This window comes from Sinocyclocheilus rhinocerous, unplaced genomic scaffold (assembly GCF_001515625.1).
Source record: "Sinocyclocheilus rhinocerous isolate Xijiao unplaced genomic scaffold, SAMN03320098_v1.1 scaffold432, whole genome shotgun sequence".
NCBI classification, from domain to species: domain Eukaryota; kingdom Metazoa; phylum Chordata; class Actinopteri; order Cypriniformes; family Cyprinidae; genus Sinocyclocheilus; species Sinocyclocheilus rhinocerous.
The window spans coordinates 1786692-1802915 of NW_015627225.1; the positions used below are offsets into that span (position 1 = coordinate 1786692).

The following is a 16224-nucleotide window of genomic DNA, read 5'->3' on the forward strand; positions in this document are numbered from 1 at the left end:
GGCATTATTCATAAGATAACTAAACCCAAATAAATGAAGTTAACTTGGTTTGGTGACCTTAATTTCTCCAAAGTACACCCCATCCCCCAATGCAATGCATTACCTCACACACAGTATTCTCTTCATATTCTGTATTGGCTTCATGAGTTATTGTTGATGTAATGGTGGTTTTGTGGCCAGACAATACTCTCTTTCTCCCCCTGGCTGTGGCCCCTCTTTGTGTGGCAGCTTTGTTGAAAGGGTCTGAGCAGAAATGTTGAAACTGGGTGGACGTCACTCTGAAGGAAGAGAAAAAGGAAAGTGGGTGAGAAGGAGAGAAAGGAAGTGTGAGGCAAAGTTTGAAAAAGTCATTTGTGAAAACTTTAACAGCAAGTTCTTGTTTTCAGGCGAGGTCTAGTCTGCCTTTGAACTGCCCTTTCATTTATCCCTCTCTTTTTCATCTTCTCCACCTCAGTACCATATTTTAAAGGGGTCATATGATGCGATTTCAAGTTTTCCTTTCTCTTTGGAGTGTTACAAGCTGATTGTGCATAGATAAGATCCCTGAAGTTGCAAAGACTAAAGTCTCAAAACCAAAGAGATATTCTTTATCAAAGTTAAGACTCTGCCACGCCCCCCTAAAACGGCTCATTCTAACACGCCCCCACATATCTACATCACCATGTGGAAATTATTTGAAAAATAATGTGTTTTTTGAACATTAAAGCATGTCAACATATTCTGTTACACCAAATACACAAAATAATGATCTTTAAAAAAGCATCATATGACCCCTTTAAGATTGCTGTGGCCACAGTGTGCTGCATGCTCCTACTTACTGGCTTTTGTCCTTCCCCTATTGTTATGTTTCTTCGACATCAGCCAATCGCATGCATTCGGGGGCTGGATTTGGATGGGGGACGGAGTCTGTTGCTGCTGAACAAAAAATTAGGAGTGTTCCAGGAAAGGTTACAGCTAAGACCAGAAGGATTCCCAGCAGACAACCCCTCCCATCCACACTGCCATGATCTGTTGACTCTAGAACAGGATCATATATCCTGTCTTGTCAGCCCAGGGAGGCCACGTTTACTGTAAAACACTGCAAAAGAGAGAAGACAGCAAATATATCTCACAGGGAAGATTGAGGGATTCTATACATAACTAGAGTGGGACTAAACTGTGCAACAGAAACGTGATGAAGATACGAAAACAACTATAACACTCCCTACAAAGAATCACCACCCAACCTAGTCATAAAATAAAACATAGGTCCTCCCTTTAAGTCATCACAGTGTTTATAAACCAGTTTAGAAGCAATTCTTGTTTTTAATGACAGACTGGTATGAATGGTTATTGTTACTTCATGATTATAAATGTGTTTTCTGTGAGGGTGTGACAGTCTGTCTGGGGAAATTCAAAATCCTCCTCTGGAAACTCATCTGTATGATGCTTGTGTGCAAACCTAGTTTTCTATTTTAATTTAGGTTGTGCATGACTTCACATCAGTTTTATTAAAATTATACTTAGATCTGCCCTATATAAACCAAATATTCACCTCACAGATTGTTTTGAAGAGCTGTGTGCTAAATATTTAAGGGAAAATGTCCTTCCTTATATTTTGAACCACAATATGTCTGTGAGAAGTGGAGCCAAATACAAGATTAGACATGTTAAAACATTTGTTTTTACTGTAAATTAGATTTAAACGTTTAATTCCGATGATAAAATCTGTCATCAACACACTATTCTTTGACTAGGGATGGTTAAAATAACTTATTTTAGATAAGCTAAAATATTAGGGATTTTTTGAAGCTTCACAAAAATAGGTCAAAATTTAAGCACAAAAGCAAGCACAAAAATCAATTGTTAATATAGTCTCAAATAGAAATCTCTGTGTGTGTGGTCTCCCATGATGCATCTAAAGTGAATTAGAAAAGCAGAGAGCAGGTCAGAACCTGCCTGAATGAAACTGCCGGAGATTTTACTGTCAACGCTTCATAACACACATTTGATGACTTTAAATGTGCTTAAGCGATGGACTACGATGCATGTAGATAAAAAAAGAAAAAAATACAAAAAAATATTAAATGCAATTTTTTAAAATTCAATATTCCTGTAATGGCCAATCTGAATTTCCAGCAGTCATTACTCCAGTCTTCAGTGTCACATGATCCTTCAGAAGTCATTCTAATATGCTGACTTGGTGCTTAAGAAAGATTTATTTTCAGTGTTGAAAACCGTTGTGCTGCATGATATTTTTGTAGAAACTGTCATACATTTTTTCAGGATTCTTTGAATAGAAAGTTCAAAAGATCAGCATTTATTTAAAATATAAATCTTTTTTTAAGTGTGCTTTACTGTCGCTTGATGAATTTAAAGCCTTTTTGCTGAATTAAAGTATTCATTTAAATTACTGCATCTAAGCTCTTTAACAGTAGTGTTTATCTACATTTTTTTATTCACTACACAAACCAAGGATTTTAAAAATAACCACGTTTCTTGACCACACTGGTTGACAGCAACTATGTAAGCAACATTTTCAGACAACTTGGAATGAAGAATGACTGCAGCAGTACATCAGTCAGATTTACCCGTCTGTTTTGTGTAAGTCTCAATGTTTCTGTCATTTTCACTGACTCATCTTTATGGTATTTCCTCATTGCACAGGTAAACCCTGCAGCTCACTCCAAGCATGAAAATACAGTTAAACTAAAATATTGTTACTGCACCTGCATACATCCCTGTGGGAGTCTGCTTACACAATACAAGCACAAACTGAAACTTTTAACAAAAAATGTTTTGTACACAAAAATACGACTTTGAGCATTACCAGGGCTTTATTTATTTAAACACCACGATATCAAATATTAAGTGCTGCCTGTTAAACAGACGGTCTATAAAAATGACATCCTGAGAAAATCACCAATTTCCTTCAAATACAAAACCTATAAATACAAAATTATTATTCTGTACAATTAAAAAAACATAATGCTTATTTAAAAACATCCCAAACAAGAAAAACAATACACACTATAAACTACAATCAAATACACAAAACTGCCCAAAATTAGTACACACTTCAGCACACTCATGCATATACAGACGCACATTTTTCAAGTTTGTTAGGACAGGACAGTTGTCCGCATGTGGGACAGTTTCATGAAGCAAACCCCAGGTAAAACATTTGTACATATTTCAAAAGGCAAGTTCAAGTTAATCAATTATTAAATCTGATTAACTGCCCTTAAACCCACCCCAAGTCCCCAACCCCTTAACAAATGCTGAATCAACCTTATCAGGTTTCCAGAATGCTGCTAAATACAAGTCTTTGTTCAGTCTGACTGAGAAATGCTTGCTTCAAAATAATTATTTTCACTGCAGAACTGAGTGTGGGAAACTAGTTGTAAAAATCAAGCTATTCCATACTGAATCCCAACCCATATGTGTTCTGCATTTAAGACGGGTGTTTTCAGTAAGAGTATTTCTACACACACCAGATAAAAACAGTTAAATTCTGCTTCGTCTATGCAGCTATAAACCTACCATTCAGGTGGGGCAAGAATCCCAACTCCAAATAGGGAAAGAAAAAAAAAAACCCTGGAAACAAAGTTCACTTTGTATTCCCAGCAGTTCCGTGTTCAAACAGTATCAGAGGTTTCTGCCAGATGCCAGTAAAAGTCTCTAAACTACTAGTGGAGTAGTGAACCCTGAGAACTCCATTACTGTAATTTCAGGAAAAATTGATTAAACAGACATCAAACAGACTAGAAAACCCCTCACTAATTTATCACTTTGAATTAATCATTTGGAAATGTAAAAATAAAATAGAATAAAATAAAAAAAATCAGCTGCCAAATCTGGACATTCCCTGATGTTTCTCATAAACAGACATGTCAATAGTAAAACCTTGTTTCTTGAGCCATGTAGTACTACATGATCATTACTCAGTGACATGGGAATGGCCACTTTTACAAGATCAAGGTATTACCTCGCAGTGTCTAAAACTAAAAGATGGAGGTAGAATGAACAGATAAGCACCTATTTCTTTATCTAGACTAAAAGAGCTTTTCAGATCTCTGGTTCAGTTGAGTCTGGTTATGAAGATGCCTCCCATACACGCTCTCAAATCTTTACTCTATACCAATTCACTTCTCACCTTTGTTTGCTGACAGCTAAAAATGGTCACACAGCCCTCTACTGGCAATGTTTGGCAGTACTACAATAATTAAAGCTCTAGAAAAGCTTTAAAATGACCTGAGTTCCATATATCTCATTGAAGATTTACTAATAAACAGTAAGTTCTACCTCATATCTAGAAAAGGCAAATACATAGGCCTGATTTTGTCACCGATATTCAAGTAATAATGACCAAAAACTTTGCCAATGGGCAAACATATAACTTAAAATTGAAATAATAAAATCGCATGAAAATTCAGTTTTTGTTTTGCCAAAAATATCTAAACTAAGCAAAAGTACCTTACTTTAGGTAATATGGCTGACAGAAAAAAAAAGTATGGCTTCATAGTGTACTAAACCTAACACATGGATCTCCTCTAGAGGGCGCTTGTTGACAATATTGTCAGATTCTAATCACTATAGTAGTTAAAATATTAAGACATGGTCCCATCCCAAATTGACCCTCTTTATCAGGAACAGAACCGATTAAGCCAATTCAGTAGTGCATTTTATACAAACTTAAATCTGTCATTATGTGAAAGAGTGTTTTAAAAATTCAGAGGATCTGTGTCTGAATTAAACTAATTACAATTGAAATCTCAGACCATTAATCACACTTCCGTCACACTGGATGCCTCATGTTTTAAGCAGATCTCCCAGATCGTATGTGTCAAACAAGTCAGATACGCCTTCTCCATCCTCAAGACCCCAGAGGTAGTCGTCGTGGCTGAGCTGAGGAGAAAAGTTAACAAAGGGCCCAGAAGCGTCGGATGTGAATGCCATCCCAGGCAGCTGGTCTTCAGTGATCTGGAGAAGGCTGGGAGGAAGATCCAGAATCCCCTCCACATCGAGCAGGGAGGTGCTGCCGCTGGTGCCAGTCATCGATGGCTGAGACTTTAAAGGCAAACCTGTACAAAGAAATAGACACTGTTAGTCTGTCATTAGATAATAAATAGACGGCTTTGATAATCATAACAAAGAATAAGCTTGTTGCAGAGATTTGTAGATGAACTGCTTGGACACACAGCTCTCTATTCTCTTGCACACAATGTTACCACTAGCACTTATTCAACTGAAGCATTTAAAATGTAAACTTTTGTTCAAAAAACAGCTTGCTTTGAAAGTGGTAAGTAGTAGTAAGCTCATGGCAATTGTCTCACCTTCGACTGGCTGGGGTTTGGCAGGTGGGAAGACAGAGGGTGTGGTGGCGCTGGGGGTTTGTGGGTAATCTTTTCTGGGTGTGGTGGCGTTTTTGACGGGACTAGCATAATCCAAACATTCTTCAGGACACAAGTACACCTCAATTGGGCCATTCTTGCTTTTCAAGTAAATCTGCAGCGAGCCCTAATGAAAAGTAAGAAATGTGATGTGAAATTTACCTGCAGACAGTGGTAACCATATTTTGTCTAATATCAATTGATTCATCATAAATGAATAGTTTACATTACTAATACGAAAGAGACACAATTTCAAAGTGGCTTTAAATATCTACAGGACAGCAAATGAAACAAAGAATGATGAAAGACAAGACAAACCAAAATATTTACTAAATCACATACTTATGAATTTAACAGTTCAAAAAGATTAAATTGAACATAAAACTACTCAGTTTGGATTATAAATAATATTACAGATAAATAAAAAGCTGAAAAGAGCAGCATATGTTGTATGTCCCACCAGGATTCTTAACTAGCTTGACCAGCAAGATTTCCTTGGTCAACTAGCTCCACTAGAAAAGCAGTGCTGGTAGATCAGCTTGGATTAGCACGGTCCACAAGCTTGATCAACACCAGCCAGCATTAACAAGCTAAGAGCAGCATCAGAATTCATGCGGGTCTTTTCAGCAACGTTAGGTTTGGACTAAGACAAATACTGACCTCAGATGCTTCTGGAACTTCCAGTTTGGTTTCAGATGGTGCTTTCACAGCAATCACAGTCTGATCTTTCAAGCTGCTTATGGTACGAATGTCCTGATAGGTCACATATCCTAATGTGTGCTTCAGTTAAGGACAAACACCTTTGGCATCTAATACAGTTATAACTCTTTCCTGCCATTGACAGAATTTTCCAGCTTTCAGTGTTAACACAACAAAGAATAAGCAGAAAAAAAGCAATCGCGTATGTAAGCAGATGCATATGTAAAATAATGCAATCATCGAGCATTCAACAGCATATAAATCAAAACTGCATAACGTTACCAAATAATATGTTGATCTAAGTGGTATAGGACTGTGCAAGCTTTGAATGTGTTGTTGGAAGTGATCTGTTCCATCCGTTTTGATCATCTTTCTTTTACAAAAACACACGTTTCTCTTTTTTTTTTGCTTTTTTCATGAAACTTAGCCAGATTCAAGTGTTGATAAAAAAGATTGCATGAAGCTAAAATAAAACGGAGTTAAAACTACTGACAGTTCACATACATGGTAACTTTACTGCATTTAAAATGAAAGACTCAGAATTAAGATAATTGCAAAACGGATCTCTTTGCCATGTGAGTGTTGTTTCAAAACAGCATGTCTGTGCAAGCATACAAAAGTATAGGAGACAAATCACTCCTCAGTTCTTCAGAGTACATTCACACACTAAAAGGATATCTTTGGTTGTCTTTGTGCTCTGTCAGTTCACGTAGCCATGTTGAGCTGGACTGAATGAGGTCGTCCAGAGCTTTTTCCTGCCTGTCCAGCTCAGAAAGCTCTTTCTTGAGAGCGCTGGTCTTCTCTGAATTGCAGGATGAGCCCTCAAACACACCACTGACCCTAAAGCACACAAGATACAGAAAACATACTGTTTAAAACCAAGATGAAACCATCATAATTAATTACATATAGTAAGTATGTATGTGTACATATTAATACTGCATCACACGGTTCTTCAGAAATTGTTCTAATATGCTGATTTGGTGCTCGGTAAACATTTATCAATATTGAAAACAATTGTGCTATTTTTAATTTTTTTGTAGAGATGATGATAATTCCCCCCCCTAGGTTTCAGGAGTTCAAAAGAACGTCATTAGTGTGAAATAAAAATCTTGTAAAACGTCTGTAAACTTTGACCAATTTGGTTCAATTTTACACATCATTGCTGAATAAAAGTAAATTGATTTCACAAAATTAAAATGATAGCCTCTAGGTTTTTTTTCCAATTACAAGGACCACAATATGCCAGTTTTGATATCATGAGGCCTCAAAGTTAAGAATGTTCTTTCAGTAAAAGAAAAGCTCTATTCATTCGGATCGATGAGTGGAAAAACCACAAGTTAAGACTCACAGGAAGTTGTCAAACACAAAAAGAGGGGTATTTACAATGAACTACAACAGCATCTTCAGGTCATGCGTTTCAGAGTAGACTCAAAATTGAGCATTTAGCACTTTGGTTTACAGAACATCCAATCTAACACACTCACAGCCACTGGATGTTGTTTTTGGATTTCTTGCGGATGAGTTGCACACCCTCTAAAACATTTGTGATGTCATATATCCGTCTTTTCTGAACCTCCAGAACTTCTGTGGCCCAGTTCAGATCCAGAACCCCATCAGCCGATTCACTCAGCAAGCCCACAAATTTCTTAGTCAGCAGGCCAAGGGAAGTGTCATAACGGGTGCGCTCCCCTGGAGACTTGGGAGCTAGAGAGAGCGAAAGAAAGAGATACAAAAGAGGCATTCTTTTAATAATAGTTTGAGGATTACCAGCTGCAGTTCCTACCAGAAGAGCAAGCGAGGCTTGGACAGGTGTGTTTGCTTTTTAAACAATTATGAGATGCCCTAAAACAGGCATGAACTTCCGCCCCTCACTCAACATATGGAAACAACAAACAAAAGGTCCACTTTTCTCTAATTTGCCGCAGATCATTCTGTTGTACTCACTTTTGGGGCTTGGTGCCCTTGCACATGCAGAGTTTCCTTTCCCTTTTGGCGTGCGGAATTCTGGGAGATAAATTGGCTCTTCTAGATCTAGTCTTCTTTTGGCCTGGGACAGAAAGACAACAGAGAATGTTAATTATGTTATCCTTCAATTGCCTGTAAACTATTGGACTATTTATATAGCTCCAATTTAGCATTGGGTCTTTTGTTTCTATGAATGTTGCATGGTTTTTCAGATTTGCTCAGATAGAAAAGAGTGTGTTGGAAAGCTCAGACAGTGAGACACACTTGAGTGAAAGTGTATTCTTAACTGCATTGTTCAAGAACAATTAGCCTACTCCTCTTTCCTCAACTGTCCGAATACACTGCCACTTTAAATCCGTCTCAGTCCTAAAAAGAAAAACAAGTTCTTGCCCTTTTTTCCTTGAGGGTGGTCACCTCAACAGCTACTAATACTAGTCAATTATAAGATAGGTATGAGGTTTAAACAACCTAAATGGAGGAGGAAAATTTAACTGACAGGCGAGTAGGCAGCCCACTGTCTTAAACACCTCAGGACACATTAAAGTTTACACTGTAAATGGGAAATGATCATGTTTTCAACTACTTTTGACTTGATTGATCAGGTCACAAGGAATCACAAAACGGATCTCAAATCACATTCAAAAGAAGTCTAACAAACACTGAAACACAATAACTGAGAACCTGATATAGTAATCTTCTGGTTAGTGCTATGGGGTTTAAAGTATTTTTGAGCCTGACATGACTATCTGTATTAATTCAAACCTTGTACCATTAAAACCCTTAAGGAGGGCATGACCTGAACGTTTACACATTTCTGAAATCTTTAGCATTCCACACCAGGCAGATGGGCTGGTTTCAACAACCCAACTCCACAAAAAAATGGTTTAAAAAGCCAACTGAAACGGAAATCTGCACCCACACATTGCCTGTTTGATTTCCAGTGGCATTCAGGAGCAGTGTTGGGGGTAACGCATTACAAGTAATGCAAGTTACGTAATCAGATTACTTTTAAGTAACTAGTAAAGTAGCGCATTACTTTTTAATTTAGAAGGAAATATCGGAGTTACTTTTTCAAATAAGTAACTCCAGTTACTTTTCCACCCATGTATTGACTGACAGCTCTCGTGTTGCCATGTTGAGAGAAATCATGAGTAAGTACAGAGGCATTGTGTGCGCTGTGTGAACGTGATGCTTACTGTAGTTCTAGACTAAATATGAACAAAAACAGATTCAGTATTCCTCAAAATGAATAAAAACAGTCAAATGCAAACTCAGAATATTATACAAACTAGGGCTGCACGATAAATCGCATGCGATATTTAACGCGCATCTTGTCAGAAAAGCCGGTTCTGTAATCAGCGGTAAATCTCCATCACGTGCGTGCTTTCACATTGAGCAGCATTAACTACACAGAGCCGTTGTTCACTGACGAGCTGCGCAAAATATCACGCGAATATGAACGTGGGTGTTGCGCAGCTCGTCTGTGAACAACGGCTCTGTGTAGTTAATGCTGCTCAATGTGAAAGCACGCACGTGATGGAGATTTTTATTATTAATAATAATTAAATGTTAAATAAGACAAATATTTATGTCTTTAATCCCATTTTATTAACCAATGTCTTTGCTACTGACCTTCGATGATCCAATTCAACCATACTAATAAGCAAAAATGACACATTTGAGTTTCATTTTTGTTATTGCTGAATAGTGTTGAACTTTCTTCTCCTGCGTCATGTTCTTCATGCAATTTGTTTGAGCTGCGCCCTCTACTGTACAGACGTGAATTTACATTTCCTTCTGCCTGAGGCTCATTCATTTCACTTTTGTTGTGAAAGGGCTTTTACATTTGTAAAAGAAAAGCTTTTTTATATTAAAAACAAACAAGTAAGCCCAGCGCAGATTTAAAAAGTAACGCAAAAGTAGCGTAACGCATTACTTTCCATAAAAAGTAACTAAGTAACGTAATTGGTTACTTCTTTATGGAGTAACGCAATATTGTAATGCATTACTTTTAAAAGTAACTTTCCCCAACACTGTTCAGGAGTGCAGTTCAATCAAGACAGGATACTTCTGTAACAGACACCGAGCATGTGCTGAGAACAGTTCGCTTATCCCGTGTCCGCAAGCATCTGCAAAAATGCCTGCATTGTCCTGACCTGAACGGCATCTACACCTGTCACTGACATCTGGAGCTACTGAGCAGGTGGTTGGGGGAGAGGAGGAGCATAATCTTTCCGGTTTTTTTCGGTTTCCCCTTCCGTTCTTTTTTCCACCTTTACAATTGACTTTTCACCTTGCCTCCCCCTTCACCCATTTGTTTTATATTATACAAGACCTTGATTAAAGAAGCAAACACCTTGTTGAAAAAGTATATGGGGTCTGCCAAAAAAATTCTGAAAAAAAGGGTAACATTTACTGAATGTAGCAATGACCATTTAATTCTGCTTTTTAAACAAATTATAAATAAAAATTTTTTTTTTCTAAATATTTTATCATTTCTACATGTTCGCAACAACAATATAAAAGTTTATTAGGTTGTAGTGCTGTCAAATGATTAATCGCATCCAAAATAAGTTTGTTTACAAAATGTATGTGTGTGTACTGTGTATATTTATTATGTATATATAAAGACACACAAATACAGCATATATTTTGAAAACATTTACATGTATTTACATGTATATATTTATATTCATATAAATTATATCATATATAAATATATTTAATATGTAAACGTAACATTTTTCTTAAATATATACATGCATGTGTGTGTATTTATATATACATAATAAATATACACAGTACACACACTAGTGTAAATTGTATCAGTACCTCCAAACAGTAATAGTTAACTGATCAGGATTCACTCTGAACCGTCAGACTTTCACAAATTGGCATTTTTCAAATATCGGCATCGGCCGATACGTTTTTCTGCTTGGCCGATGTGGGACTTTTATTTTGACGGCGCTGAAAACAGCAGCGCCTGAGCATACAGTGCTCACATTCTCCCTCTTGTTTGCTGTTGTCGTTAACAGTGCACTATTCTTTTTTCATTTTTATATAGTATAACAATCTTTATACATGAAAATGTGTAGCTACATTTATATTATATTTTACAAAAGGTCACAGGAAAACAATTTAGGGTCCTTGGCAACAAGGTTTAAAAAAAACTATGTTTCAACTAAGAGCTGTTTTGGAGCCCCCACTAAATGTTTAAAGTAGAGGCTTGTGGGTTCCCTCTTTGAATTGTCATCAAATCTGTGTTAGCGTCAGCTGTTACCATGCTTTAGCATAGCAGATCAGCTCAAGATGAACACACACGCCCACCTGGGTGTGAGAAGGGGGCCTTTGTGTGGTTCGGTTTCTCTGAACAGCAGCATTTCATGTCTGTAAGAGTTTGTAGTTGGTTCTGCCCATTTCCTGTGTCAGTGGGAAATGAGAACTGAGAAATGCTGGCTCAGAGCGTATGGGGTGGAAGCTGAATCATTCACTTCTAAAGCACTGATCTGGGAGCAGCTTCACTAACTGAAATCCAAACTTTCACTACTAATATTTATACCAGTTTGCTAATAAACAGATTTATATCAGAAACTGGTGGAACCGCTCCAGGCCCAGGAGTTTCCTAAAAATATGCAAATCCATTGAGTAAGCTAACAACACACACAGCTGTGGCTGTACAGGTTAGCAAAAACACCCATGTTTAGGCAAAAGGTACGCATGTATATATATACTGTACACATACAGTATTTAATAAATCCCATATTCCTTTACCTTGTATGTGTAGGTAACGGGTGTAACGGTACACAAACATGACGGTTCGGTACATACCTTGGTTTTGACGTCACTGTTCGGTATGGTTTCGGTACAGCAGGAAGAAAAAAATTCTAAAATTTTTTTATTTTATTTTTTATTAAACAATGTTTTACTGAACAAATTGCTCTCTTTAAATAAATTCAATTATAATTAATTTTATTTAAATCTACCTCATAAAATTATAATAAAAAAAAAATCTATAAAAATCTACCTCAGTTTCTGCTCTAAACTATAGGGAGCCATTTTACATTACTATAAGGTTACAATTAACAACAGAGCCCAAACTTAAATTTAATTACTATTTATTTTTAACTATAATAATCAACACTCAAAAAAAAAAAAAAAAAAAAAATTTGTTAAATATAACACTGTAAAAGATCTTTTCTATTTTAATATGTATTAAAATTGAACTTATTCCTGTGATGGCAAAGCTAAACTTTCAACAGCCATTACTCCAGTCTTTAGCATCATGTGATTTTTCTGAAATCATTCTAATATGCCGATTTGGTGCTCATGACATGTCAAGAAACAAATTTTGAATAAAAGTATTAATTACTTTCACACATTTGAACGACAGTGTAATTTGGTGCAAATGATAAAAAACAGAGCTTTGAAGGAAGTAAAATATTGGGTCTTCACTAGGGCTGTCGCGATTCGTCTATTTTATTCGACTATTCGATTTTTAAAAATCCTCGACTTCATTTTGCTTGCGTCGACTAACCGGCAAAATACCGGAAGTGTCGCATTTCACAGACGAGAATGTATAAAACACATTATTAGTCTGTTTTCCAAGGCTGCATGATATATTAAACCTAATATATTAAACCTAATTAGGGCTGCACGATAAATCGCATGCGATATTTAAATGCGCATCTTGTCAGTAAAGCCGCTTCTGTAATCAGCGGTAAATCTCCATCACGTGCGGGCTTTCACATTGAGCAGCATTAGAGCGTCTCAAATGCAACATGCGCCAACATGGGAACGCAACATGCGCCATTTCATCAGATTTGTAAGGTAAATCTATGATTTCTTGCTTTTGATACTTTATTTGAACTAATTATTATTGCCTCATTGCTATTACATATGTATTTTAAGTAATTTTAAAGGCTATTGTTGACTTACATTTATTTTTATTACCACAAAAAAATAATTAATTATAATTATAGGGCCCTATGAAATCAGTTTTATTTCCAAATTAAGTTTTTTTTCCATTTTCATTTTTCTATACTCCGTTTTAATGGTTAAATTAAATGTTATTAATCAAAATGCCTGTCTAATTAATTGAGTTTTACGGTTTTATATTTACCAAATTCTGTTTTCCATTATTTTCTGGATTCCATTTTAATGGTTCCATTAAATTTTAATAATCAAAAGCATCTCCAATTAATTGATTTTATTTGCACTTTATGTTGCACTTTACTTTTTTACTTTTGGATTTCATTTGGTTTAATGAAATATAGTTTAATAAAATACTCTTAAGTAAAATTGTTGATTTTTTTTGTTGGAAGTTAATCGTTTAGATTAACCGATTAATCGATAAATTAGTCGATAGATTAATAAAAATAAAAATAGTCGTTAGTGGCAGCCCTAGTCGTCACACAAAATACAGAGTCAATTTCTATGGAAAACACTGCTTGTGAAAGCTGAACAGAAATGTTTTCATTCATTGGTTTCATATGGTTTTCATACAGTGTGTACTATAAAAGTCTCATGATTAAATTCAACTGATGACAAATTACTAAGCTTTGCTTATTAAATGAGACACATTTCAAATGGTCTGACACTTCCAATATATGCTTCATTTCTTTTTAGATATTTACAGGCTCATTCTTTGAAGTGTATTGTGCATGAAGTCACACCTCCCCCGTTTTCTCCCACACTAAATGGCCTAACTGAGTTTTTTACTGGTTGCAGGTGGGGAATGAGGGTCTAAATACATGTTATTGTGTAACTTTCCAAGTAATCATCATCTGAGGTGTTTTTTTTTAACAATCACAATCTGCCTGGAAAGAACAGGTTTCTGTACGCCTACAGACACACGTGAGAGAATGACCTGCAAACTGCGCCACTCCCAAATGTGAAAAAACAGTAACATCCTACTCACAACGTGTAAGAGCGAGAAAGGCCATTCTGTGTCAGTGACATATTCCGAGGTGTCAAAATGAGAAAAGAAGCCACAGGTAAAAGAGAAAGGGGGAAGTCCACATGAAAAGGGCGTAAGTGGACGATACTTTGAAATGCAAAACTTGGCCAGACGGGTCCATGCAGAGCGATCAGAGTTAAACAGCTTGAGAACCATCACCCACCTTGTTTATGCAACACCTGGTTACTGGTGGCCCCACAGGGGGAAATAGGTCAATTAAGAGAATGAAACTAGGTAAAATGACCTGAGGGACTCTGGGATGGGGGTGTGTGTGTGTGGGGGGTGGGGTGAAGTGCGTGACCAGGGTCTCTAGAAACAAAGTCAAATCATGTGTTCTACAACATAGTGATCAAAGACCAGTGATTGATCATTTGATCTCAGACACGTGAGATTTGGAGTGAACCAGAGACCTAGTAATCTCAATGACCTTTTCAATCCTCAAAGTTTGGCTCTGTTGCATAGCCCTCTAGTCTTTATTTTCCTTCACTGGAGATCATCAGAACAATGCTGACATCAGTTACTACTCCATGTAGTCTGCAACTATTGTTATGCTCATGCATTTGATAAATAAACATGGACTTGATAACATATGTTATTATCGTAGTTTTGGTTAATATGATCTGGGAAAACGTATTAAGCTGAATGAAATATCCTCACCTGTCAGTCTTTACCTTTGAAGCTACAAATCAAAAGGTCTGTTTTCCAGCAAATGATTCATCACAATCAGAAAACATTAACTTCAAGATCATTTGACTAGTCAGAGATGAAACTTAAGTTACTGACTACAGTATCATTATTAGCTAATTAATTTTACTAACACATTCTGGTTGGATATTCAACTGGAAAAACTGTATCCATGTTATTTTGAACATTAGAGTAGGTGCAACCATTTTTAACTTGAATGTGCAAGGCATCCAGTGTCAGCAGCTTCCAGGTATTTTAGCTGTACAAAAATGATGCTGCTTGACACTAGTATTTGTTATCACATTATTTTATCATTGTAATCACAAAAACGCTGGTTTATAGCAAACAATTTTACCATTTACTGCACTTTATTCTTCTAGTTTTTATCTATAGTGACCAATGAAATGGAAGTGTTTCACATGCGAACAATTGTATTTCTGCACTGAAAAATAAGGTGGATAAAGAAAGTTAGCCTAAATGACGTCAGCAGAAAGGAATTTACATTCATGATTATGAAGATAAACCTTTCCTTTTGGTTGTTTGAAATAACATGCAACATTGATAACTCATTCACTGTGAGAACAGAAATGTACATTTGGAAAGGAAATTATAAGTAATTGTAAAAAATTATAATATCATATTGACTTTGACATTTTGAAGAAACATGAACTATGAGTTTCAGCAGAATTAATTAAATGTATTTCACAAGTTTTGATTTTAGGAGTAATGGTTCAAAGGTCTGTAAAGGAAAACGTGAACTTTAGGTGTGTCATTCATGTCAAACTGAAAAAGAGGCAGAGAACAAGAGTGAAACTTTTCACAGCAGGAGATATGACTAGCACATTGGTGTGAAAAACTGAACAAGGGAAACTGGAAGTTGTTCACAATGCCAAGTGGAGCTTCACTAGACACACTTTGTTTCCAAAAAAGATATTAAAGAAGTTGTTTGAAACATTTTAATACTACAGACTAAATGTCGTATGATAAAAAATAAAGAGTTTGGAATCAGGGAATGTAGGGGTGCTCCGATTGATCGGCTACCGATCACTATCGGCCGATAATCACGTTGGGATGTTTGATCGGCGGTCTCTAAAAAGGCAGATCTCAAAAAAACGATCTCAAGCTGATGACGCTGCCGTGAGAGGTCTCATCGTCTCAATCTCTGTCCGGCGCGGGTAAAATAATTATAATGCTGAAGGGGAGTTACTCACCTTCATATTTCTTCATTAAATAACTTATAAAGTAATGAAAACCTTGTGTGAGACCTAATTTCACAAACAGCGTGAGTGAATCACCGACTCGCCAGTGTGTGAGTTGGAGGCTGAGTATAAGTTTAGCTCAGATATATTTTCACTCGCCGAACACTCTCTGACTGAGCGCTTCAGAGTTTCTCTCTCTGTCAAGCGGTCTGTGCTATTTTTCAGTTGGATGCGCAGCGCACCTGAATTTAACGTACCGTAAATTCTAGTGTGAAGGCGCACACCTTGCCTTCACTTTGTCTCACACACACGCAGAGAGAGAGAGAGAGAGAGAGAGAGAGAGAGA

The 16224-nt window shown here is 36.6% G+C and overlaps 1 protein-coding gene across 1 annotated transcript; it reads right to left on the reverse strand.

Annotated features, from left to right (window-relative positions):
* Positions 1 to 4735: 4735 nt before the first annotated feature.
* LOC107721757 (transcription factor E2F2-like) lies at positions 4736 to 10353 on the reverse strand. The gene is made up of 7 exons (XM_016529922.1): positions 10333 to 10353; positions 8019 to 8121; positions 7559 to 7778; positions 6750 to 6911; positions 6033 to 6147; positions 5316 to 5499; positions 4736 to 5063 (listed from the first exon to the last, which is right to left on the reverse strand). Exons 1-7 carry the CDS (start codon positions 10351 to 10353, stop codon positions 4792 to 4794), a joined length of 1077 nt encoding a protein of 358 aa, XP_016385408.1. The 3' UTR covers positions 4736 to 4791.
* Between the last annotated feature and the right edge of the window lie 5871 nt (positions 10354 to 16224).